Source organism: Emydura macquarii, unplaced genomic scaffold (assembly GCF_026122565.2).
Source record: "Emydura macquarii macquarii isolate MOO-44397 ecotype Brisbane River unplaced genomic scaffold, CSIRO-AGI_Emac_v2 contig_2422, whole genome shotgun sequence".
In the NCBI taxonomy this organism is placed as follows: domain Eukaryota; kingdom Metazoa; phylum Chordata; order Testudines; family Chelidae; genus Emydura; species Emydura macquarii.
This window is the reverse complement of record NW_027132559.1, coordinates 19829013-19856933: the sequence shown is the minus strand read 5'-3', so window position 1 is coordinate 19856933 and position 27921 is coordinate 19829013. Positions and strand designations below refer to the sequence as shown.

Sequence of the window (27921 nt, the reverse complement as noted above, 5' to 3'; positions counted from 1 at the left end):
AACACCAGCCCTGGCAACCCCATTAAAATGGGGTCGTGATCCATTTGGGGTCCCAACCTACAGTTTGAGAACCGCTGGATTAGATTATCTAATATCAGTGTAACATTTAAATGTATGCATAGATCATATTAAATTAATGCTATGATATACATACACAGGGTTATCGGAGGGCTTTATGCCACAGAAAGTTATTGCTCTGACCTTTCATCTACAGAGTGCAGATGGCTCAGATCAGATTTATGGTCACAAGTAAAAATGGGTTTGGTGGTCACTGCATTTTGTCACTAGGGGGTTCTTCACCACATTTCAACACTGCAGCAAATTAGGCACAATTACTACAATTCACTTTACTATAAATTGACAAAATGACACATTAATGCACATATTCTAGCACTTTCTGTAAGAACCACTGAATGTGTTTGGAAGAGAATGGAAGTGTTGCCCCTCCTTAGCACTCACTTCTCCCATGACACCTATAGAGTGTAAATTAATATTTTACTAACAATAAATTGATAATCTGCACAAACTGTGCAGACATCCAAACTCATTAACCAGGTAATCTTATGGCTGTCACCTTGCTCCTTCCTAGAATTAGAATGCAAGTCTTTAGTGCAGGAAACATGTTTCTATGGCCTTATCTACATGAGAAACTGTACCAATTTCAACAAATCAGTTTAGAAACTGATTTAGCAAAATCAATTTATTATAAAGGTACTCAAACCCAAATAAAAGAGTGTCCACACAACAGGCTGAAACAATTTAAATAAATTTCTCAAGCGGCTTAGTTAAATTGGCACAATTTTCTGGTTTAAACCAGGTCTAAATGTATTTTAAAGTGCCTACCATACTTCTGGGTTCTGTGAAAATAATTAATAGCAAAAGTAACTGACATTCACTGATCTTCACCATCAACTATCCAACTCATCCTTTTGAGAATTATATGGTTTTTTTATTTGCATATTTTTGAGTTGTAAATTTGTCTGGCCTACCAATTATTTAGGGAATTAAATTATGTTTCCTTTCCCTTATGAAGTCTCCTGTGATTACTTTTCTTCTGCACACGACATAATTATGAAATGTCTGTTTTCTCTCAAGAATGCATTAGCTTCTTGGGATAGCTTCAGCCCAGGTTTAATGCCAAGTAAGACATGGTGTAAAACGAGTATCCAGGGCAAGTGGTGGAAGCCTTCTGCTTGAGTCATTTACTGTAGGCCAGAACACACTGTAGGGGGTTTTCTGTCCTATTACTATTTTTCCATCCTTAATTCGCTATTATAGTGAGCTCAGTTTCCTGTAGTGTTTCACAATAGCATCCTATATCTCCCTTTCATTAGAAGCCAGATAACTAGTTTTCATTACAAGACCAAAAAAAAAATTTCTAATACTGGATTTTCCCAGTGAGCCAGGAATATAAATATACACAAGATCAGGGAGTCCTTCAGCTCATTCTGCTCTCCAGCCCTCTGGCCAGCAACTTTTTTGAGAGAGCAAAGGGGAAAGGGGAAAAAAAAAAAAAGAAAGGACATGATGAATTATCTTTGGGGATGTAAGTAACGCAGACTCTCAGCAGCAAAGCGAGTCAGTCTCTCCCTCTGTCTTTTTGACAGTTAAACTTAAACTGGCAGGATTTCATTCAACTCCCTTGTCTATTTCCTCTTCTCAGGCTCTATCTGGGCAGCAGCAGCCCTGACATTGCTCCTCGGGGCTGGAGCTGTCCCCCTCCCGGATTCCTCTGGCGAGGAGGAACTTGTTGATGACCACTCGAGGAATCCGCTTACCAGAAGCCCGCAGCTGCCCGATTGCGAGTCCCTGGCGTGGCTGCTGCACAGCAGGGCAGCCAAGCTGAAGGACGAGGTGGGTAATATACAGAGGCTGCACTTAAGTGCTGGGACTGGGATCCTGAGCTGAGTCCTGAATTGGTTGGTTCTTTGCTGCACTTGGCAGCACGCAGGGGTTAACAGCAAACGGGACTATCTGGAAGCTTCCCTCCAGCTGTTTTATCTGGGATGCTTGTTGTCATTTTTCTTGAGCTTGGCAGTGGAATCAGCATATAGTTTGAAGCCACTTCTCCTTTCTATCTGCCTGGGCTGGGGGGTGGCTTATGCCCATTTCCCATGGGGGAGGCCTAAGATGGCATGGAAGTGAATGCCATTTAGCCCTGAAAAGCCTGTGGGGCCATGAAGATATTTGTCAAAAGTGGACTGAGTGTAGGTTGGCACAATGCACAGCCTCCCAGGGCACTTTTATTTACAGCACATGCAGCATATTGACCTTCTGCAGAGCAAATATTTGAGACACGCACCTTAGAAAGCATACCAGTCTGCATTAGTGTGTCCATGCTGTGTATTAGACAGACTAGAGCAAATTGTTTCTGATGGGAGATTATGAAAAGCACAGAAAATGTAACAATGATTTCTAATTAGTCAGGACAACATATTTGACTATTCTGCCAAATAATTTTAAAAGCTGATTTAAAAAAAAGAAACAAAAAATAACCACCCTATGTTTTGTGGAGATTTCAGTAATGCACCAGGCCTTTTTTCTGACATAATTCTGCAGTTACACATTGCCTTTTGCCTGGAAAACGGTAATGTGCTAAAGTATAATAAAACCTCTTGTTGTCTGTTCCCAGATGTGTGAGAAATTTGCTGTATGTGACAACAGTATGGAGATGCTTGCCCAAAACAATCTGCACCTCCCCAAGATCACAGAGGAAGATGGATGTCTACTCTCTGGATTCAATGAGGCAAGGAATCAATAACTTTTATAATAAATTAATAACCCCACATTTAGGGCCTTATCTGAAGCTCAATGAAGCACCGTGCAAACATTAGCTAGTTAACAGATACAAAGAAATAATATTGTCATCAAATAATTTTTCAGCAATAACTAATTTCCTTACCCTTCTCTCATTTTAGGAGAAATGCTTGAGAAGAATCTCCAGTGGACTTTTTACATTTCAGACATACCTGGAATATGTACATGAAACCTTTATTAGTGAAAAGCAAAAAGTGCAATCCATATGTTATGGTACAAAGCATCTGGCAAATACTGTGAGGCAGATGGTGAGTTATTTTTATGTTTACCCATACATAATTGTTTTGACTTTGATGTGAAAATGAGTGAGAAATATAATGCTCTGAAAAATAACATGAGACACAAAGTGATCCCATTGGTTATAATAGAAGCAGGCTGGCTCCACAACTTCATGCTCTCAATATTTATCAGAAAGGATATTAATGGTAAATTACAGATTTTACAGATATTTTCTGACAAAGATTGTTTTCTACCTCTTATTGTTATCTCTCTAATTTGCACACCCACACTAGCAAATAAATGTGCCACATTATTCTGCAAATGACAAGAAAAAGTATATGCTGGATTGGTGACAAAGAGAAATCTGATTTCTGTTAACTTTTCCTAGTAGTTGTAGAATCAGGACTCAGTCCTGTAGGCTTTTCACACTCAAACCTCCCACTGAAGCAAAAACAGGTGAATTTAAAGTGACCCAGAGAAAGACTAGAATACTAGAGAATATGTTTAGTAAACATTATAAGTAAACATTATAAATAAACATGGCATCTGACGAAGTGGGTTGCAGCCCATAAAAGCTTATGCCTGCAGAAATTAAATTTGTTAGTCTTTAAAGTGCTACAGTACTCTCATTTTTATTATAAATATTTAAAAACTCATAAAAGCAAGTTTCAAGCAGGATTGTATGGCATGATTAAAAGTCTTCAGTTTAAAATCAAATGTACAATTTATAGAATTTGCTGATAAACATAACCTATAGGCTAATGACTTGGCTGAATAAAAAGTGCCACTTACAGAAAAACACTTGCTTTTTGCATCAGATTTGATAATGCCTTAACATTTTGCAAAAGCCTGAATATTTTCAGAAAACTCAGAAAATTAAACGCTATTCAGTTCTAATAGCTGGTCTGTATATTATGCAATACCTTGAAAGGACGTTCTAGCTGTGCTGTATGTTTTCCAATACTTTGAAATAGCACTCTTTAAAATTCACTGCGTTCCTGCAATTCTTACTCACACTAATAGCTCTTCACATGAATAAATTCTTTATAATCAGTGGAGCTACCTGGGTGTATAAGAACCACTCGGCTGAGTGAAGATTGCAGGCTCAAGAATTATGGAAACTCTAGGTCATTATTTCCTACAAAGTGTTTTTCAATGCCTGGAAAAGCCCATTGTATAGATAAAAATGGTGAAAATAAATATAATACAAAATGTATTTTAGGTGAAAGGGAGCTGAATTACTTTTTCCTCGCAGTGATAGCCTAGAATAATAGTCCTGTTATGAAAAGATAATAGACCATTGATTTCACCTGTATATATTGCAAACATTGGTTTGGGACAATTGTCTGTGTTGTTCTATAACTGGGCGAACTCAGTGAGATTTTAGCCTTTATGATGGTGAGAAACTGATTGAACTGGCTGGAACTAAACATAATGCCTAATAAAAAGCTCACAAGTTAAACCTGTGCCTGTTCCTGTGGGAACGATGAAAGATCATGTAGAGTGGGGCCTGTGCCACTCATATTATGGGGAGGACTTGTGGAGGTAGCCTACTGCTCACCTGTTAGTTTGTGGTCAAGTAGATCCAAAAAACCATTGGTAGGTGAGCATGCTCATGTACCCCTGTGGTTCTGTGGAGATCCTCCACACAGAACTCTGAGCATGCAGCAAGGAATCAGAAATGCACCCATTGAGCTGTGGACTCAAAATCCACCCCTGCAAGTTATTTTAATGAAGAGGACATGCATTTCTTATATAATTCAAGTAAAATTTTAAAAAGAGATGTTCCGGCTTGCAGTACACTGCTTTCAGCATTTCTTAGGCGATAGCCTGGACCCTGAGAGAAGGGTGAAGCAGAGACTGCTTGCTGCAGGGCTCTGTGTTTTATTAAACTCCTAGAACTCAGATAAAACTTTCAAAAGCACCTCAGTCCCATTTTCAAGTAACTTAGGCATTTAAAAGAGCCTCAGTCTCATTGAAAGTCGATAAATCTTAGTCTGTTAAGTGTCTAAGTACTTTTGAAAACAGGACATGGGCACTTCTGAAAATTTTACCCTATCTCTATTACAAAATTTGACTGTGTTTGAACATGACTGTGAACAGCCATGTTAGATGACATGAGGCTTAGTGGTCTGCTCAGACTAAGTGGTCAGCTAATTGCACAGTTAATGGGTATATTCATGAACACAAATTGTCCCAGACTATTTGGCATCCCTGTCTAACTCAACTGCTTGCAGTTATGTTCAAACACAATCATATTTTGTGGTGTTGACAATGCCATATTGTCAGACTCCAAAAAAGATTCCCTAGCACAAGTAGTACCAGTTTCAAATGCAACTCAAGTACCATAGATATAGTGGGTATAAATAAAGTTACATAGCCCATCACACTACTGCTGCCCCAATAGGTACAGCAAAGAAAAGCATGTGCTTCCTTGTAAGCATCTTTTACATTTTTCAAATGCATAAAGACAGATCCTTTCCATCAAGAGAATTTTATAGCTTTATAACCACCTTACTTCAATTTTATTTTTCATAGATGAAAAATCCTGATGCAGTGATTACGCCAGACCCACCTACCCAGAACACCCTTTTTGCAAAACTGAAGACAGATAAAAAATGGATAGAGAAAATCACCATCCATCTCATCCTCCGGGACTTTACTTCATTTATGGAGAAAACTGTGAGGGCTGTTAGATATCTGAAAAACACCAGGAATCTCAGTGTTTGAATGTTTTAATTCAGGCACGATCCTTTGTCACAGAATCTGTCATGTGGCAGATGACAGTGTTGTTCTATTTTAAGAACCAGAAGTAATAATAATAGTTTATATTTATATATTATTAGGATCTCCTTTTACAAATGTATTTATTGTTTTTACAGATATTTATTTTTTTTTAAATATTGCCTATTTATTTTTCCAAGATTTAGAGATAATTTATAAAAAAAGCCTAGTTTATTTCAATATTTACTACCACTATCTGTATTTATTACCACTATTTAGAATACAAGCTGATCTCACTTAATACATATTCAGGAAAAAAATCACTTGAGAGGGTTGTATGTTATATTTAAAATGAAATTACTGGATAATTTATGCTTTGAAAATGTGTGATGGAGTATTTAATATCTATTTATATTTAAAAAACAAACAAATAAAAACAGATTAAAAACCAGACTAGCTTGTATGTATTTAAATAAAAGTATGGAATTCTGATGTACCCGACTTTCACCCCCACAATTATTTATATTCTTCTTTGCCTTCATTCAACAGCCATACTGGAAGTATATTATTTTTTGGGAAACTAGATCAAAGTTTCTAAAAATGTATATAAAAAGAGCCAATTATTTAAAAAGAACATTAAAAATCAGACTAACAGGAGTAAACTCTCTCATCCCACTTTGTTAGAGACTAAAGCTGAAAACCCTTAACAAAAATATCTATTGCAACTTGCCTCAAATGATCCACATGCAGATGTTAGAAAAATACATCCCACTGCCAGCAAATGTATGTGCTGCCATAGATTGGCAGTGGGATATATGTGGGATTAGAGTTTACTCCTGTTAGGCTGATTTTTATCATTCTTTTTTAAGAAGATGGTAGTTGAGACAACTATCAAGGGGCAAAAATATCAGTCTAGCTCCTCAGCTGGTGTAGATCAGCATGGCTCCATTGACTATGCCAATGCACACTTGTTGAGGATCAAACTCATCTGTTCTTTACCATCTATATTACAGTAGTACCTAGAGGCCCCAAATGAAATTGGGACTGCGTTTTGTTGGACACTGTACAGAAACATAATGAGAGACAGTCCTCACTCTGAGTATCTTACAATCTAAATGTTTTAGACCATGTCATGGATGCTCTCAAATTAACTGAGTTTTTACTCTAATTTTCCAATATATCATCTATCTAAGCAGTGGAAGCAATAAACACACACAGACATCTATTGATTATCATCAGAGTAATGCAAATGCATACAGTACTAAAACCTGTGTGAATGATAAAAACCATATGTATTCTAAACTCTTTAAATCAAGGTAATACTGGAAAAAGCAACTCTCTCGTTATTACCATTGAAAAACATCAATTCTGATGCTAAAGAAAGCTTCTCAAAACGAATTATCAAATTACATCCCCAGTATGATGCAGAGGTGAAAAATGTTATCAAATTAGCAGTTTTAGTTATTAAACTTTGTTAATATTTTAAAAGTTCTAGGCAGATACTTATGCAAATACAGTAATGATTAAGGCATAACTACAATTACCATTTATGTAAGTCTGTTGTATAGAATTCACATCCTATTCAAAGAGAAATCAATTACAAATAAATGCTTATCAAATCTATCTACACAAAACTATCTTGCCATTAAGCTTAGGAATAAGAATGCACGGAGCTGCTGGTGCAGAGGGCAGCTCCAAGACAGACTCCAGCTCCAGATAGCATTTTTCTGCATGTTTTTACACATTTGTAGTAAATCTGTGTGTTAATCTTACACAGAATTTTTTGAAAGCTCTTGACACATTCACAACCCTCCTTATCACGAACCGATTTTTCCCAGGGCATGGGGGAATGCATTTGAATGTGCAACAATATTGATAGTCCCTGACCGAGAGGTAAGGAAAGCAAAATCCATCATTGCTGTACACATGCCACTTACATTTATGCTAAAGAAATATTTTTGAAAGGAAAAGCGCAACAAAAAATCTAACTCCAAACAAACTTTAAATAACTTTCTGACAAGATACATTTAAAGTGTCACTTCACTTTTTCTCTTTAACTTACTATAACTTTTTATAAAAATTAGTCAGATTTTTTAAGTGGCCTATTTAAAAAAAAATATTTTTATATTTTTTAACTTTTCAGGTCTGACCCAACTAATCCACATACTGAGTGCAAGTGAAAGCCAGGACCAGGTGAAATCCTCCATCAGCATAGGGGCTGAGGCAAGCTGGGACAGCAGCAGCGGCCTGAGGACATTTGCCTTCATTTAGACACATTCATTTGTTTTACTGCATTCTATTAACTTACTTTGTGGTCAATATGTTTTATTTACTGAAGAGGAGGAGAATGTAACAGGAGCCATTGAAATCAGTGCCTACTGATCTAATATCACCAATTCTCACAATTTTACTGCAAGCCTCATATCTGGTGGTTTTTCTTAAAGCCCCATCACCAGGAGTCAAGTGATTATGTAAGAATCTCCACTTTCATATTTTTTTTTAAAAGTAAATCTTCTAACACTTAGGGTTTTGGACAAAAGCTGAAAAACCATGAGCCCTACAGGCTCAAAACTAAAGGCAAATAAAAAGAATCCCAAATTTATCTTTAAAATTTCATTATATTTTATCTAATCTCATGCTTTTTTTAGGACAGACTCATGATTTTTGATTAATCAATGCCAATCAATATGGAATTATGGAAAGTAGATCCTGTCAAACTAGCTTGATTTATTTTCATGAGATTACAAATTTGGTCAATAAAGGTAATAGTATTGACATAACATACTTGACTTCTTGTAAGACGTATGTCTTGGTACTTAATAACATTTTGATTATAAAACTATGATATAAAATTAACATAGCACACAATAAATGGATTAAAAAAACTAGTTAACTGACAGGTTTCAAAATGTCATCATAAATGGGAAATCATCTTTGAGAGGGAGTTTCTTTTGGGGTCCTCCAGGGATTGGTTCTTGGCCCTACACTATTTAACTTATATTATATTTATTTAACAGGGAACTGGAAGAAAACATAAAATCAATTATAAACTTTGCAGATGACACAAAAATTGGGTAAGTGGTCAATAATGAAAATATACCGCTGATACAGAGAGATCTGGATAGCTTGGTAAGCTGGGCACAAGTAAACAATGTGTTTTAATAGTGACCAAGAAAGATTTTAGTGTCATAGTGAATAAACAGATGGATATAAACTCTCAGCATGATGCTGTGGCCAGCAGGGCTAATACGATCTTTGGATGAATAAACGAGGGTTCTGATTTCTGGATTTGGCACTGGTGTAACCATGGCTGAACAGTGTGTCTAGTACTGATGTCCACAATTCAAGAAGGATGTTGATAAACAGAAGATTCAGACAACCATGAGAATGACTGAAGATTTAGAAAACGTGCCTTATAGCAGTGGTTTTCAAACTTTTGAGGCTGCATACCCCTTCAAATAATGTAATCTACTGCGTACCCCTATCCGAGATAATATACCGATGACTAGACTGCCAAGCTTACTAAATAAAAGTACATTGTCTGCCCTTAGAGGATTTTTCTCACATACTCCCTGACGAGAGCTTGCATTCCCCTAGGGCAGTGGTCCCCAAACTGTAGGAACCTAGGGGGACATGGAGCAATGTTCAGGGGGGTGCAGTGGCAGATGGGGAGGGAGTACCCCCCAGCCTCACTCTGCCCCCAACTCCACTCCCGCCCTACCCAAAGCCCCAACCCAGGGCCCCAGGACTCTGCCTCTAGTCAAGGTCCTCCCACATCCCCAGTTCCGCCCCCAGCTCTGCTGTCCAAGCTCCTCTGCTGAGCCAACTGTGCAGTAATGGAGGGAAGCACAGACAGTTTCCATTACTGGTATGGGGGGGACACAGCAGGAAAAGTTGAGCACCACTGCCCTAGAGGTACATGTACCTCAGTTTGAAAATCACTGCCTTATAGTGACACCATCAAGGAGTTCAATCTATTTAGTTTAACAAAGAGAAGGATAAGGCTGACTTGATCACTAAGTGCCTATACGGGTGAAAAATATTTGATAACGGGCTCTTCAATCTATCAGAGAAAGGTATAACATTATCCAATGGCTGGAAGTTGAAGCTAGACAAAAATCAGACTGGAAATGAGGTGTAATTTTTTAATAAAGAGAGCATTTAATAAGTGGAACAATATACCAAAAGGTTATGGTTGATTCTGCATCACTGACAACTTTTAATTCAAGATTGGATGTTTTTCTAAGATATGCTCTAGGAATCATTTGAATGAAGTTCTATGGACTGTGTTATACATGATGTCATACCAGGTGATCATAATTGTCCCTTCTGGCCTTGGAATCTTATGGCGTATGGGGAAGAGATTGTCCTCCTCTCTTGCTGGAAAGACTGCAGCCAAGTACACTGGATAAGTGTGATGCTGTTTGGGAGTTTTCTTTACATTAACAAACCAACTTTGAGAACAGGGATTTGAACTGAACTAGAATTTGGACTTTATTTGATCTCTCTGGCTGGTGTACCTGCCCACAAGCTGAATACAGCTTTTAACTCAAAAAAAGCCCTTTTGAACAATTAATTTCATGCCCAAAATAAAGTACATGCCCTTGTTCTTCTGGCCAAAGATCTCCTCTTGCTCTGCATATCCACCTCCCAAATGGAAAATAATGTACTAATGTAAGTACAGTCTAGAAGCAACGTATGTAAGCTAATGTTTTACCAATTCAAGTACCAGACACTCCACAGCATACAAGTGAGGGCAAAGGCCCTTATAAATTAGTTATCTAGTCACTTGTAAAAATTAAATTAATTGTGCAATTTATCGGTCTTTAATCTTGTAATGAGACAAAAAAAATTTATTTCCAAATTTTTTTGTGGCTATCAGCATAGTTAGCTCCAACTCTCCAATAAGGTATTTCCAAAAATACTCAGAACATGACTATACGACCTATTCTACATTTTAGGAATTTTCAGTTACAAGAAACTGTAAAAGTGGTTTTAATTACAAGTATGCATTAGAAATACATATATAAATAATGCATTAGAAATACACATTTTGTGCTTCAGTCACCTAGTCCATTCCTCTTACACAAGACATCCATGCAAAGATCACAATAAGAAAGAATTAAGTAGAAGGGTTGAACAATAAAAGTGCCTTAGAAGACAGCAATAGGTTAGAGATATACTAATTCTAATTTAGTCATAAATTAGTTTCTATTCTTATTTTATGGTGAACTTGTATTCTGAAACTTCAAGACACACCCTGGCATTAAGAAGGATAACACTGTAGATTAAAAGGATCAATACACTTGAACTAAAAGGTCTGACATTCAATTTAAAAATAATTACTTTTTAACTCAGAAAAAACAAGATACCCCCATTATACTAATTAGCCTTAAAAGGATTAGAGGCTATACACATGGATTCAAACTGTATTTATTCAATTTCACTGTAAACCAAATAAATTAAGTCAACAGAAATTCCATTTTGTTGTATGTACATCTATGCCATCAGAAAGCTGTGTAGGCCAGCTAGTGTAATGTGATAAAGTGTCCTCCTTCCTTAGCCTCGTGAAGGTTCACATCTTCAACCATTTTTCTCTGTCCATCAAATGGTTCCTGCACTGCATGGCCAACCTTTCATCCCCAAAATAGACTAAAATAGAGAGAAAAAAATGAAAATTAGAATTGTAATATATATTTTAAAGTGAAAAGGAAGTAATATGGGTCTTTCTAAACACAAGTACATCTACAATCATGGCTCAGTGCATATGCACATAATAAAACGTTGTCTTAAGACAACAATGAAACAAAAGCCAGGCTGTCTAACAGAAACTAGGCATACAAAAAGCTTGATCAAGAGCCTAATGATCACAAAACAAAGAAAACGTCCGACTTCAATGGGCTTTGAATCAGGCTAAAAAATGCGTCTTCAAGAATGCTTGTTGTTGCACAGGAGCTATGTTGATTTGAATTAATTTATTTTTTAAATAATTCTGCAGATCTGATTTTGGTGATAGCAGGATCAATATTTTCATGTAAGCGAGTGGCACGTGCTTCATTTTCAAGATAGAGATTAAAATATATTTTACTTCTACACTGTGCAGTTGCATTTTATTAGAAGAAGAAGATGATCTCAAAGTGTTACTGAGGCCAAACATGGCGATACTTTCTCAGCAAACAACTGTCCACGAAGAACTGAACTACCAATGTTCATTTAAAATAACGTACACGTAAGGAAATACATCCCCTTTATTACAATCCCATCTTTACAGACACTTTTCTTAAGTTTACTACTGTTATTTTTAGAATGTTAAATGGGAAGAGAGGGTTACTCATCTTGTGCTGTAACTGAGGTTCTTTAAGATGTGTGTCCCTATGAGTGGTCCACTTCAGGTGTCGGTGCGTCCCAGAGCCGTTGATTGGAGATCTTTGAAGCAGTGCCTGCGTATGCACAGCAAGTGTGTTGCAGAGCTGTTGGCACCTTAACCGCTGCATGAATGGCTCAACCCGTTCAATTCCTGCTCTACCATGGAGCTCTAACTATAACTCCGAAGTAAAGAGGAGGGGGGGGGGCTAGTGGAGCACCCACAGGGACACACATCTCGAAGAACCTCAGTTAATGCACAAAGTGAGTAATCTCTTCTTCTTCAAGTGCTGACCCTGTGGATGCTCCACTTCAGGTAACTGTAAAGCGGTGTCCCATTGTGGACATGTGGAACTTCAAAGTGTTTTGGGTGACTGATGATAACATTGACGATCCTAAAAGTGTGTCATTCTGCAAGTTGTATACAACTGTGCAGTGTTTTGTGAACGTGCGCTCATTGGCCCATGTCCCTGCTCTTCAAGTTTCTGTAAAAGGTACATTGTTCAGGAAGCCATCCAAAGATTCACGTGGTGATGGTTGCTAGCGCTGAAATGATGGGGAGGTTTCTCATACCCTCAATGAAAGGTTCAAAATGACTGCTTTGTCTGTGATGGTTGCAAGTTCGATGCTTGGTTCTCAGTCAATTTCCATCTCTGAGGTTTCTATCTGTATGACTCGAATGGCCTTCGTTGGTGATTAAATGAAGGTTCTCTGCATAGATAAGGTTAGTACTTCTTACGCTTGTGTGTAGATTCCAAGAGTTCTCTTAAGTTGCTCTTAAGTCTTTTTAGAAATGGAGTGTGTCATCTGTTTTCTTAGAAAACAGTTTTTCCCTGTCCAATGGTAGATCCTCTATCTTTGTTTGCAGTTCCCTTGGGATCTGGGTGGATAAAAATCAATTATTTTAAAAAAAAAATATCAAGAAAATCGGATTTTTTTTTAATTTAAATCAGATCTTTGATTTTTTAAAAGAAAAAAAAAATCAATAAAATACTGAATTTCTCTCTCGTTTAAAAAATAACAGTTACAATTAAATCTCATCACAAACATGCTAAACAGTCTCATAAAAATGAATTAATGGCTCTAGTCTGTCCAGCCAAACTACCAGCTCTTGCTTCTTGAAAGTTCTGGGCTTTCAGTTTCTGTTTCTCAGCAGACTAAAGTCACATGTGCAAAGAAAGACACAGGCTAGATAGGATTGTTGTTGAATTGGATAGGATTGCTAAAGAGGAATGTAGAGAATATGCTCAGTATACTGACGCCTATATCTATAGCCTTAAACAAACTTCAGAGAAATTGTTGCTTCATTGCTGATGCTGTTGAAATTTGGAAGGCACTATAAGCAGCCCTATAAACAGCCCATAGATCCCATGGAGGCCACTGCATCAGGAATGGCATTTGGGGAAACATGCATGATTGCTTGCATCACTCATCATCTCTTCCATTTGAGATTTTGATTTCATAATAGATGTTGACTGACATCTAATGGGGGAGGAGTGATGGCAGTGAAAACGCATCCTCATTGCTGGAAAATGGAGTAGTGATGTGGGCTATCAGATGATCCATTGTTGTATGGTCTGCTGATAGCAGTGAATGCAGTGCAGAAGGTACAGTGCAGTCTTCCACCTCACCTCGTTGTTGTTGCTGCTTCAGTGTCATCGGTGCTGGAGCAGCTATGTCAGTCACCATGGTAGATGATGCCATTGATTTGCATGCAGCTTTTCTCAGTGCAGTCTCTGATGGTGCTGACAGTGGAAGCATCGATGCCAGAGTGGGTATCAGTGCCATTTTTGCTGGTGTCAACGGTGCCATGACAGACTCAGATCTGCGTTTTGGCTCCACTGATTTTTGTAAGGGCTTGAATAACTTTCCAGTGCAAGCAGTGCTGGAGGTGTCCCAACCATCAAAAGTGCTCACCAGTGAGGAGGTCAGCACGGAGGGCAGAGACTTGGCTGGAGACCTCTTCTTTTTGGGCGCATCTTCATCTGGCAAGGTCGGGGCTCTTTTCCTTGATCTTGTGGAGGAATGAGCCTTATCTTTCTCCAGTTTATCAATGGAGTCTGATTCTGAGGCGGGTTTGAGGGATTTCTCCATCAAAATGAGCTTAGAGATCTCTGCCTTATCATGCCAGCTCTAGTCTTCAGGTTGGTGCAGTGCATGCACTTCGATAAAATATGTCCTTCCCCAAGGCATCTGATGCATAAAGAGTGGCCATCTGAGACAGGAATTGCGTCTCTGCAGGATCCACATCTCTTAAAACCATGGGAGTCAGGCATTTTAGATTAATGCCTATCTCTGTAAGGAGAAGTGTTTATCTAATAAGGAATGAAATAGTTTTTAAAAAAAAATAAAACTTATGAATTATTCTACTATTAACTATTATGACTAAAGTCTCTATCTAGACTATCTATAAAGTTTATGAATTTTGTGTTTGTTATTCTGTCAGGGATAACGCTGCAGAGCTCTGTCTCAGGCCAAGGACGGTTGAGAAGGAACTGAGGGGGGTTGAGCTGTGCGTGCAGCAGTTAAGTGCCAATGGCACCGCAAGACTCTCGCTGCGCATGTGCGGCTCAGACAGGCACTGCTGCAAAGATCTCTCTGATCAACGGCGCCAGGACGCACCGACACCTGAAGTGGAGCATCCACAGGGACAGCACTTGAAGAAGAATAAATATTATATCTTTCTGGTTTGGAGTATCTGATACCAGTGCCTTATTATAGGACTTTAACAGTGTTATCTTTATATTTATGATTTTATATTGCATTTCTGAATTCACTGATCCAGAGAGTGGAAATTCCAAGACTAAAAATGTTAAAAAGTGCAGAACAGAATGGCTAATAGTCTTCAACAACCCATCTTCTACATAACTGGAACCTGAATATGGAATTTTCAGATTGTTTAAATTCTGCAAAGCTAACATAGCTGGCATCTACTTTACATGACAACTGAAGTTGTCATTGAATTTTCTTAGCAACAAACCTAATAGATGAATAATGTTGCATACTACTGAAGCATAATTAAAGTATTTTTCATTAAAAAACTTTAAAGTAAATGTAGTTTCACTTTGAAGTCTCCTATATGCCAAACATAAAGACTTATGCAAATCCTTCAGCAAAATTAGAGTACAGCAAAGTATTAAAGAGATATCATTAATGCCAGGAGTTCCACACTCATAAGTAATCGTGCAAAAATGCAGCAAAAGACAATTTTATTACTGAAAAGAATTAGTTTCAAAATCCCAAATTTCATATGAAAAACCTTGTAAGAGAAATAATTTTTTAAAATAATGTAAATACTTTGATAGTATCTTATTATACTGTCCCATTATACTAATCAGTTTTGATGCAGTATTACTAAGTTACTGGCATCGCAACCAAGACATTTGTCAAGATTTTTTCACTTCCTTTTATTCAACGCTTTAAATAAAATAGTAGTGTTGGCCTTTTTCCATGAATGTCTTTTTTAATAAACAAGAGCTACAATGAAACATTTGTCTAACAATTCATTAGATCACTTAGCCTCTTTGCTCTGCGCCTGTTTCCTCATCTGTAAAACAGGTATAGCATGTCATTATCTCACAAGGATGTTGAGGCTTACTGTTCATAAATTGCCTGAAGATCTTCAGATGAAAGCCAATTTACACATGAAGCATATTTCCTCAAAAGACAGTATTTAGAGAACATTAAGGTTGAATTAAGATTACTCAAAAGTAGGAATGAAACAAAGTTAATGCTTTTCCCTTGTGTACGTACACTGATACAATCTTTAAAATACATTATCTACTATTTCTCAAATACAATATATGCCTCATATAACTTACAAGATACCCATTAAATGAAGCAGGCACCTTTCCTCATTCCCTGTGTGCTTTATAAACATATTACTTTATATTTTTATGTGATCATGTAATTTAATTTGTCATAATGCATACTCACATGGGTCTAACTTTAACGTCCATTTTCAGAGTTTTAAGTGCTTAACTTGACAAACTGAATTCTATTCATGTAGCTTGGAATTTCCTAGATTTATTTTCAGAAAGAACCCCACCCCTCTCAGGTTAATGTATTTGCTTGGACAACACTAGAACGCCATTCCAAATGCAGAGAGGTAAAAAGAATCCTTCTCCTGCATACTCTAGGAGCTGTGCAACTATTATATCATAAGACCAGGAGTATATCAGGGAGATCTGACTCAGTCATTACTCAACTTCATTCCCTATACAACTAAGTTAGTGGTAAAGCACAACCTTCTTCAGCTGCATAGCTACCAACTTTGTGAAGTACTGTAGGTGTGTAAACTGTTTTTTGTCAAAAGGTCTTAACTCCATCAAATCAGAAACAGTTTTCATTAGACTGTTCAAAGGCACTTCTCAATAAGGCTTGCCAAATATTAACCATCTCCCAGTGACATCAGTTCTAGAGCAGCCTGAGTTAAAAAAGACAGTGAAAGTGTTACACCATCTGATCATTATACAGTGGCACTCATTTATGCCATTCCAAAAAAGAAGCAAACATAATACACATCAATGTACTATTTGTAGCTTTAGTAATAAGACATTTAGTAATAAGACATTTTCACATAAACTCCCCTAGAGTTTTAATAAACTACACTTATCCTATCTTCCAGGCTTGGTATACAATGGAGGACTGTGAAAGCGGCCCATGTAGTTGGCTGTCTATTCAGGAGTATGGGCCACTGCTCTACACGGAATGTGTCTAATTTGGTTTTTTTTAATTTACAGTAGAAAGCAGTGGAGCTGTTCAGAGGTGCAAGAGGAAGAGCTCACATAAAAAGAATGTATAACAAACATATGAGCTATGAGAACTCTAAATGAGCAGTAAACTCCAATATCCACACAGGCTTAAGAGGACAAAGGTGAACTGTCCCCAAATCATTGTCTTTAAAAAAAGTCAGTTGGAGAATTTTGCAAGGGTGGAGAGAGACACTTTCCCACCATTTGCGGCTGCAGAGGACAAGGTTAAGGAGGGAGGAAGCCCCTATCAGGAGAGGAAATAAATACCTTCTTATAGCACATCTTGACTTCTCACAGTACAGGCTCCATTTCAGACTTGTTGGAGCACACTGGTAGTGCTTAAATAATTGTAAAGTTCTTTCATGACTTACTAGTTCTCCCTTTCAATATCAATCTTAATGACTAAAAAGTTAATTAATAAATTCACTTTTGACAAGACGACCATATGTTGAAGGAAGTTCTCAAACTATGACGACAATGATCAATGAATGCCTAGATGCAAGACACAACATCTGAACCTAATGTTTTGTTTTTGTTCATAGCTTTCTACACTGTTTTTGCATGTGTATTTACAGATGTACACGTACCTCAAAATAGTTGGCTCAGGCATTCCAGGATCTGCACCTCTCTTAAAACCTGAAGTAACAAATATATATATATATATAAACATCAGCAGCTAAAACAAGGTTGTGGTTCTTTCCCCACCCTCAAATTCAGTAAATTAAAAATTGTCAACAGTTATATATACAAGTTATAGAAATCTCACATTCTTCTCAATATTTTGTATTAGCACATCGTAAGCAGTATTTTAATGGACTGTCTCTTTGCCCTAATATTTAGTAGTGACTAACCTCTATTAACCATGCTAAAGCTACATCTTTTGTTATCTAGTTCAAAAAGCAACGTAACATTTAAAGGAAGTCTAAAGATTACTTCTAGCTGGCATACTCATCCCCAGATGTTAGTCCTTAAAGGAATTGTGCAGGGAACTGATGGGTAAAGTTAATAAAGCGAAACAAGAAAAAATTGGGAAAACCCCTTTATAATACCTCAAACTCTGTTTCATTAAGATGCAATGAAATAAGATTTGGTTTTCTTTTCTTTTAAACAGACAGGAGTGAACAGAAAATCCACTGAGGAAACGAAACTGTAGGCTAAGAGGAGGAAAGTATAAGACAATATACTATATTTTATATCTCACACACACTTAGTCCTCCCAAAAATTTAAATTGGTATGAATGGGTTTATTCAGTTTCCGCAAGTCATGCAACTCTCCAAATAGCCAATTGCTTTTTCCAATTTTTAAAAAATATTTGAATTTAAATTAATTAAAAAATTGTAAGTGGCATTAATCACATAATTAAAAATGATTGTACCAGCACTAAAAATAAACTCTTCAAATCCTACATTACTCCTAGTGCTATTTAAAAGGTTACACAGAACTGGGACTTGCAAAGAAAATAAGATACTTGACAATCTGCTAATGCAGTTTTAAAAAAGTAATTTTCATGGGGGATTAACTCTTTCAACTACATTTAAATAATTCTAGTTTATTAAAGTAACTCTGCGTTATAAATGCATATTTTTAGTCCCAAAAGCACTGAATATATTCACCAGATTGCAAACTGATAGTAAAGTTTGGAAAACAAGTAATAGATATGCAATGTTCAAAATACATTTTACACACTGTCCTTTACCACTTCTACACAACAAGGTCTTTTCCCTCTCTGTTAGATAATTCTTGAGGGCCTATCTGATCCATAGCAAAAGAGTTTGTTAATGGCACAGCGCTTGGTTATGTAACCCTAACTGACTTCCAGGAGGTGCCCCTCATGACTGCTCTGGTCAGCAGTTTGAACTCCGCTGCCCTGGAAGTACACAAGTATAAAAGGGGGAGCGGTGCAAAGGCCCAGGAAATTTTGAAATTCCTCTTCCTGTTTGCTCAACATGCACAGTTCACCCAGCATCTTCCCAGTTGACCACGTCGGCTTTCTGCAACAGACGCTCTCCCACCTGCTGGATCTGCTGAATCCATGGGGAGAGAAAACTGTTCAGTCACAGCTTCGCTCCAGCCATAGGAACTTTGATATATACTGACTGATTGCTAGGGACACACAGGAGAAGGGGCACAAAGGGACATGCAGGAGTGCCGTGCACGATGGAGCTGAAGAATGCATAGTAGAAGGCATGGGAGGCCAACTGACACTCTGGTGTGGCACCAAAGACATGCCGCTTCTATAAGAAGATGTACACCATCCCCTGCGGTGACCCCACCCCCACGAGCCCCATGGATATGTCGTGTGGGAATGGATGTAGCAGCCAACGGACTCAACCCTGATGACTAAGTGGTGGACAATGAAGTGGAGCTGGAGGATGATGTGGAGATCACCGCAGGGTCAGCTGGTGATACAGTGAGTCAGGACCTCTTTTCCACTCCAGAGGTCTAGCCACTCCCAGCAGTCTAGCTCCAGCATACAGGATGTAGGGGAGGGGAGCTCCACCAAGTGCTCTTTTTGCTTTGATACTGCCTGGTGAGAGGCAATTGAGTTCTCATGTACTTTTTAATATGGTAGAGGAGGGATAAGGGACAGAAATTAACAGCAGAGCCTGTCCATCTACGCAGGGTGGCCACAGCAAAAAAGTTTGTTAATGTACACAGGGATGTCCCGGGAATCTCTAGGTGATCTCTAGGACACCTACCTGCAGGTATTCTGCAATCCTCTGCCAAAAGTTCCTGGACAGAGCAGCCTTATCGTCCCACCCAACCCTGTAGGAAAGTTTGCCACGCCACCTGGCAATTATTTTTGCAGGGACCAAAGCAGCACACAGGCAAGCAGCACACGGAGCTGGTCTGAAGCCACATGCATGCACAAGATGCACCCTTGAATCCTGGGTTACCCTTTGGAGTGAGATATCAGTTTTGATTACCCTTGGCTGTGGAAAAGGGTACCAATATTCAGAATAGTCTCCCTACCCGCTTGTAGCAACCCCCTTTGCAAACCACTCTTTGTCCCTTCTTGCCCATTCCCCTTTGCCACCTTCTGCAAACTCACCATATTTGGGACTCGCACTGACCTTTGTGCTAGTCAAGGGACAGTAAGAGGTACATGTAACTTTTGTGATTCACGACTGTGCAGCTTCCCTAACCACCCCGCATTTATGTCAGTGAGACGGCCCTGGTGATCCACCAGCTCCTGCAAGACCATGGAGAAATAGCCCTTTTGGTTGATGCACTCCGTGACAAGACAGTAGAGGCCAAAATTGGATTTATATGCATTCCATCTGTCACCCCACCACAGGCAGGGAATCCCATTGACTCAAAGCCATCAATTATTTCCTGCACATTACAGAGTCACAGTCCTTCACAATAGGAGGCGATTAACAGCCCTACACACTTACATCACCACAAACCCCAGAGTGGACTTTCCAACTCCAAACTGATTCGTAACTGACCGGTAGCAGTCTGGAGTTGCCAGTTTCCACACAGTGATCACCGCTCGCTTTTCCAGAGTGAGGGCAGCTTTCATACTGCTGTGCTTGTGCCACAGTGCTGAGGCACGCTCCACACAAAGTTCCAGGAAGGTGGATTGGCACAGCCAAAAGTTCTGTAGCACTGCTAGTCATCCCATATATGCATCACAATGGCAATCCCACCACTCAGTCCTGGTTTCCTGAGCCCAGTACAGATGGTCCACTGGGGCAAGCTGTTCTGTGAATGCCATTAGCAATCTTGAATTATTTGTTTCCATGGCAGACAGCAGGGCAGACATCACTGATTCGATCCCTGTTTTGCCACTCATGAAATACTGCAGGACCAGCCGCATTGTGTTCATAATGCTCATCATCGGGCTGGTCAGCAGCTCAGGATCCATGCTGTCAGGCAGAAATGGCGGGCGCACAGTTTACAAGGGCTGTTGGGAAATGGTGCAAAAGGAAGTAGGAAGCCCATGGAATGATGGGATAAGAAGAACTGCATCATGGGATAACAAGCACATCCCCATGATGCACCATGATCCGTTTCCAGAGCTCCCAGCAGCAGAGGGTGGCGAGTTGCACAGTGGGATAGCTACCACAATGCAATGCTTTCTTTTGATGCAAGAACAATGACTGTGGACACCTCTGCCGACACAAGGAGCATTAATGTGTGCATGCACAACCAACGTTATTAAAGCGACTTCTGATCATCAACAAAACTTAAGTCAACAAAACTCTGTAGTGTAGACAAGGTCTTACAGTTATTGCAAAAAAACCTGCACTCTCAAACATGCTGCACTTTAAGTGTGAAAAGGAGTCCTTCATTCATTTTGTGCACATCTTGTAAACAACAGAATGAATAAGGTAGGACTCCATGGGATTACACACTTTGCAAGGGACAAAGCATTTTGGTGTTGTCAGCAAAGGAATTCTAGATTATGGACTTCTTTTTAAAAAGCCTAAGTAATTCTGTCAGAGAAACTAGAATAAGGACTCGCAAGTAAAGACATACCAAAGACTTTGGTCTTTACTGTGCCCTTTTTTGTGTACACATTATCATCTAATTGCATAACCCCATTCCAGCTCTCAAAAAATACACTATACAATTTTTTCATTAACTATACTTACACATATATAGCATCTGTATACACCAGACAACAGCCCATATGAGTAATTTTTAAAAGTAAAAAGCCATATTTTAACATACTACAAACCAAGTACACAAAACACACTACAGATAATACAAGCATGGTTTATTGGGGGTTTTTTTTGGCATAAATAACTGCCGTACACTGTCTGAAACATACTGTATTAGGGTCAAATCCACAGGTACTGTGTGGCTACTTTACACTGTATGGCTGACAGATTCCAATCATAAATCCTTCATTATCTGGTGCAAGGGAGATCCTCAAATGCCACGGAACTAACACAGCCATCCCCAGTATGAGGTGGTGGAATCTCCATCTTTAGAGGTTTTTAAGCTGCGGCTTGACAAAACTCTCACTGGAATTATTTAACTGAGGTTAGTCCTGCTTTGAGCAGGGGGTTGGACTAGATGACCTCTTGAGGTCCCTTCCAACTCTATGATTCTACCACTGCTAGAATAGGCAGACTGGTCAGAGGAAAGGAATGTAGCCATATGCTCCTCCAATGCATTAATTCCCAGCTATAGTTTTGGCCACTGGGGACCACTGGAGCGGCTCTCATTTATCCAGCCCTAAGTGCCCCAAGATCAGGAAATCACAAAGGTAAGTTTTATGCTACCTTTACACTCTGCCTTCTACTTGTACTTTTTGTTCCTCAGCTCCCAAAGAAAAAAAAATGTAAAATTTTTTTATTCTTTAAGTAATCAGGCACCATTAAATATGTCTTTTCCTAAGTGCTTAACCATGCAATCTTAATTTTTTTTCTAATACAGTAACATACATTTATTTTGTTTCTGAACTATCATCAAAGCACTTGTCATTTGTAGGCTTTTAGTGACACACTGTTTTCAGATATGATACATACTGTTTGCCACATTATGATTTTAGTTATTGTGAAGGTAAAGATAACAAAAATCACACCTTATGACAGGTAGTGTTTTATTTTGAGGGCTAAGATTCCAAAAGACAGAAGAAGTTGTGTGTGTTTTTGATTTTCCACCATACCATAGGATAACAGTTCCAACTCTTCACCTAATACTGTTCAGAAGAACTCAACATTTTTCAGCAAAAGTTTAGATGAGATCCAGAAACAATTGCACAATATCAAATTTGAAAATTTAGACTCAGAATTAGGCAGGGGGATTAAAGAAATAACTGGAAGCTTTTTAAAAAAAGGCATAACACTTTAATAATTTTCCACTGCACATTCAATAAACAAAGATTTTTAAAAGGGTAACATACAGAATGCACTAAGGTGTAGTAAAAAAGAATATGTGGTGTCTAATCCACTTTAAAACAAATGTATTACCCATAATCTCAAACACGAATATGTTATAAAACAAATTTTAGATTAATGAATTGGGCTAAATCTGTTTGAATAATTTACTTGCCAAATAAATCATGACAGGTATGTAAGAATAAACAGATAAAGGTGTAATGGAAATATGGCATGTATCTTGTCAACATAGTTAGTCACTGATTCCTTGACATATTTAATGTGTGCAACAGTTCAAAGATTTGGGCACTGCCTTGGGAATTGGAAGCCCTGGATCAGGTCCCAGCTCTGCCATAAACTTCCTATGTGACCTTTGAGCATGCTACTTAAGGCTAGTCTACACACATTTTACACTGGTATAACTATTTGTTAGAAACGTGATTCTTTTGTACAATTAATTCTTCTGATACAACCTGTGGAGTGAATGCAGCTACACCAATATAGCTTACTCTCCTTCCTGTACAGAAGAAAAGTACATTGGTGTAGTTAAAGCAGTACAACTTGTGCGTGTGTAGACGAGCAGTGAGGCAGAGACAGGCTAACATTGAGTGATTTTGAAAATCCGACCCTAGAAAGTTAACTCAATGTGTCAATTCAGATTATTTAGATACAAAATTGTAAATACTAAATTTTTAAATTTAAACTGCTCATAAAGGTGTTTTATCTATACAATTTTAATAGATGTATATGAAGTACTGCTTCAAAAGCAATTGCTAAAGAGTACATGGGGGAACAGAACACCTAATTTCTCCAATTACCTATTACTGTAATTGGAAAACAATGGCATTTTAATTAGATTTCCATGCTGCATTTCAATCACAATAACCCATCATTCCTCCTTCCATGAAACAGTGAATCAGAAAACAAACTCCTTTTTTCCCTAGGCTAAGATCCTTGGGACAGAGACGTGGATTCATTTGTTTTTAAACTGACCAGCACACTTTGGTGCTATGTAAACAAAACTCTTGCACTGGGCCTGGCATTTCTCTATGGCCATGTCTAGACTACAGCTGCTACAGCAACACAGCTACAGCACTGCACCCATATCATTGTAACACCATAGACACTCCTACATTGACAGAAGGGTTTTTTCCAGTCACTGTAGATCTACACCTTCCAGAGGTGGCAGTGAGGTCAACAGAAGAATCCTTCAAGCAACCTAGCTGCCTCTACAGTGGGGGTTAGGTTGGCCTAACTACATTGTACAGGGTGTGCTATTTTTCAAAGCCATGAATGACATAGCTAGGTCGATCTAATTTTTAAGCCTAAGCCTATAGCTGACAGCCAGAACCTAAGGCCTTCGCTTCACTAAGTAAAACTTAACAGTGTATAAAATAAAACCACACACTCCCCTCCCCCAGCACAGCCATGGCCTAAAGGCTCAGAGCACAGAAGGGCTACATGAAGTCACCTAACAGAAGGAACAAACTCTACCCTGCTGTCCCAGGGGTTTCTGGGTCACCAAACCAGGCCCATGGGTGGTACCCAATCAGATACTGGGGGGGGAGGGGAGACAAGACCCCGCTTGAGAGTCCCAGGAAGAGGTGGTCCTGGAGCACATGGGGGCCTCGTTCCTTTCCCCCCTCCCCCACCGGTGGGGCGGGTCAGGAGTGCGCGAGACCGAAGCCGAGGCCTCGTGTCTCTCCCCCCCCCGCAGCGGCCGTTGGAAAGGGCGGGTCAGGAGAAGGAGCGCACTGATTGCTCCGCCCCAGCGGGCTAAACAAGCCCCCCCGCGCACTGACTCACCTGACCCCTTCCCAAGGGAAGCGTCAGGGGAGGGAGGCCCCTGCACGAGCCTTCCGCCCAACCGGCAATGAGCGCGCGGGGAGGGGGGGAACTGGCTCCGGAATCTCCCCACCACCACCACGGTCCGCCGACGAGAGGAATTCCCCCCGCGTGCTCTAGAGCGCGCCCCAGCTAGCAGGGGTCGGGGATGGCGCGGCCAACCAGGCAAGCTCCCCGAGCGGGGACAGCGCGGTTCCTGACGCGGCACTGACCTAGATAGAGCACGACGGGGATGAAGCCCCAGCGGATGGCGAACTGGCCGCCCTTGAAGAGCTGCTGCAGCCGCTGCTTGGCCTCTTTGCTCAGCTTCGGCATGCTCGGCTCGGCACGGCACGGCACGGCACGGCACTCAACAGAGAGAGCGAGACTGGAGCGAATGCGCGCGCGCGTCCGCGGCCTCCCTGCCTCCTTCCCCCCCTCCTGTCTTGCCGCGCCGCCGCCGCCCCCCGGAACTGCGCATGCGCGGGGTGAGGCACTGGGGATTCCTACTCGTCATGACGTCACAGCTCGCGTCGTGCGCGGGGGAAGTGGGGTCGGGCGTCACGGACATTCTTGGCGCAGGCGCGCGCTGGGTGGGGGGGCGTACTCCGTTGACGGGTCCGGGCGGTGCGAGCGGAAGCAGCAGCAGCAGCAGAGCCGGCTGGGCTGAGTGAGGGCGCTCGTTCCAGTGCCTGGGCCTCGCGGCCACCTGCTGAGCGCGCTGCAGCAAACTCCCGTCCGCGTTGCCTCTGCGCCGGGGCCTAGCAGGCAGCGAGGCACAGGGAGCAGTTGCTGCTTGCTGAGCACGGGTATGTGCTTGCAGGGACAACGTGTCTCGTCAAAACTCACGGCGGAAACCCAGCTGCACCATCAGATTTTAAAACACAGCAGAAGCCGGGCTCTCTTCATTTGCCTGCAGGCCGAGCTTGGGTTCTCCTGTCAAGCGTTCTGCTGCAGTCATAGCAACCTAAACCTGCTGTAAGGGACCTTGGGAGGTCGTTTAGTCTAGCTTTCCTGCTCTGCACCCGGGCAGGGCCAAGTACAGCTGGCGCTGGGGTAGTCAATAGGCAGACTGCAGGCCTAATGTGGCCCACCCGCTACTTTTGAACAGATCCCACAGCCTTTTTAGTTGCTTATCACGGTTTTTGTATTATTTTCTCTGGAGTCTGGATCTTGCCTATAGCTTGACCAAAAAATTTGGACTTTGACAAAAAAAAAAAAAAGTGATTACTTCTGCCCTACGCTCGCCGTGGCTGGTGTTGGTTCAACCTGTTCTTTAAAACCTCCAGTGATGGGTTGAAATTCACTCAGCAGATGGGGTGCTAACAAATCTCTATTAAGACAAAATATTAGCAAACATCAATTACTTACAAGTGAGATGCACCTCAGGACAGTCCCACCCCAGTCACCTCCAGTATCAGACAATACACAGCTTCATCTTCCCTTTGTTACACAGCTTACATAAAACTTTCTGATACAGTAGAATCTCACAGATATGAGCATCAGAGTTACGAACTGACCGGTCAACCAAACACCATGTGAAACTGGAAGTACTGTAAGCACTCAGGGAGCAGTGATGGGGAGAGGAGGAAAAGAGGGGGAGGGGGGGAAGCAAATACTGAGCAGAGCAGAAACAATATGGGCTCTGAGCTCTTCCTGTAAGCCAAGGGCACTGTTTCACCCTCTTCCACTCCACTTGGAGGGGGAAGCTGTTTTCACGCATCCCCAGCCCCTCTTCCAAACCCCAGAAAGAAAGCTCCTGCAGCAGAACAGCTCATGCTGCAAGGAACTGAAGGTTGCAGCCCAAGCCTGGAGCTGGAGTGGGAATCAGCTGCGTTCTAAAAGAGTTTTAAAGTGCCACAGCCTGTGCACTGATATGGCCCAAGCTTTGCCTATGGCTGCATTCCTGGATCCTGCCAGCACCTCTGGGAGTGCAAGGGGCAGGAGAGGAAGGGGTGCTGGCAGCTGGTACCGACCCCCTGCCCTGTGCTGCCTCTGGAGTGTGGCACTGAGCACACACTCTGCACTGAGCAGGGCGAGCCCTGGGGAGAGGCGTCTGAGGACTGGGGCTTGTAGTGCCAAGGGTGCGGGGCAGGCCCCCCTAGTTCAGCCCAAGGCAAGAAATAGGAATAGGGCAGGGAGCTGCTTGCAAATCAGGCAGTGTTGCCAGGTGTCACCTTTGCAGAGATCTCTCCCAGTCTCAGGTAGAAGACACTGACTGCAGGGTACTGTACCATACCTGTTCAGAGTTACAAATATTTCAGAGTTACGAACAACCTCCATTCCTGAGTTGTTCACATCTTTGAGGTTCTACTGTATCTTTTATTATACAAATGTGTTAGTCTCTGGTTTCTTATAAACTCTCCTTCCCTGTCAGTACAGACTTCATGCTTACTCAAACCAGTTTCTTCTAACTTTGTAGTTATTTTCTTTTTTGTTTTCCCCACAGACATAAGTAAGTGGATGAGTAATTTCTAGGGAAAAATAGCCCAAATACCAAATGTGGTAGTAATGGAAAACTTTAACTATGCAGACAGCTGTTGGAAAAGTAATACAACAAAACACAACATTTCCAAAAAGTTTCTGGACAGCATTGTGGTCAACTTTTTGTCTCAAAAAGTGGTGGAACTAACCAAGGGAACAGTCATTTTAGACTTGGTAACAAATCTGAAGGCAGAAGGCAATCTGGGTGAAAGTGATCATGAAATGATAGATTTCATGATTAAAGAAGGGAAGGAGTGAAAGCCGTAAAATAATGATAATACACTTAAAAAAAGAAGACTAACAAATTTAGAGAACTCGTAGGTGAGATCCCATTGGAAGAAAATCTAAGGGAAAAGAGTTAAGGAGAGCTGGCAGTTTCTCAAGGAGACAGTATTAAAAGGAGAACTGCAAACTCCCGATACGAAGGAAAGATGGAGCAATACGGCCTCTTACTGTTCTATCAGGAGCTTGTTAATGACCTGAAAATCAAAAAGGAATCCTACAAAAAGTGAAAACATGGACAAATTGCCAATGATGAGTACAAAAGACTAATACAAGCATGTAGGGGAAAAAATCAGAAAGGTGAAGGCATAGCACGAGTTATACCTAGCAATAGACATAAAAGGCAATAAAAAGAGGTTCTTTAAATGCATTGGGACAAGAGAAAGCCGGAGGAAAGCATAGGTCCTCCACTTAGCGGAGAGGGAGAACTAATGATATCAAGAAAGCTGTGGTGTTTAATGCCTATTTTGCTTCAGCCTTCACTAAAAAAGTTAATGGGTGACCAAATACTCAACATGATTAATATTAACAGCAAGGCAGAAGGAATGCAAGCCAGAAAAGGTCAAAGAATATGTAGATAAGTTAGATGTATGTGGGTTGCCAGGGCCTGATGAAGCTC

General features: G+C 40.3%; 2 protein-coding genes across 2 annotated transcripts; one reads left to right on the top strand and one right to left on the bottom strand.

Annotated features, from left to right (window-relative positions):
- Positions 1-1527: 1527 nt before the first annotated feature.
- IL6 (interleukin 6) lies at positions 1528-5766 on the top strand. Its single transcript, XM_067561663.1, has 5 exons — positions 1528-1546; positions 1664-1854; positions 2633-2746; positions 2919-3065; positions 5575-5766. The coding sequence occupies exons 1-5, from the start codon at positions 1528-1530 to the stop codon at positions 5764-5766; spliced, it is 663 nt and encodes a 220-aa protein (XP_067417764.1).
- A 4125-nt stretch (positions 5767-9891) lies between these two features.
- On the bottom strand, positions 9892-24921 carry TOMM7 (translocase of outer mitochondrial membrane 7). The gene is made up of 3 exons (XM_067562080.1): positions 24770-24921; positions 17465-17513; positions 9892-11412 (listed from the first exon to the last, which is right to left on the bottom strand). Exons 1-3 carry the CDS (start codon positions 24870-24872, stop codon positions 11397-11399), a joined length of 168 nt encoding a protein of 55 aa, XP_067418181.1. The 5' UTR covers positions 24873-24921; the 3' UTR covers positions 9892-11396.
- Between the last annotated feature and the right edge of the window lie 3000 nt (positions 24922-27921).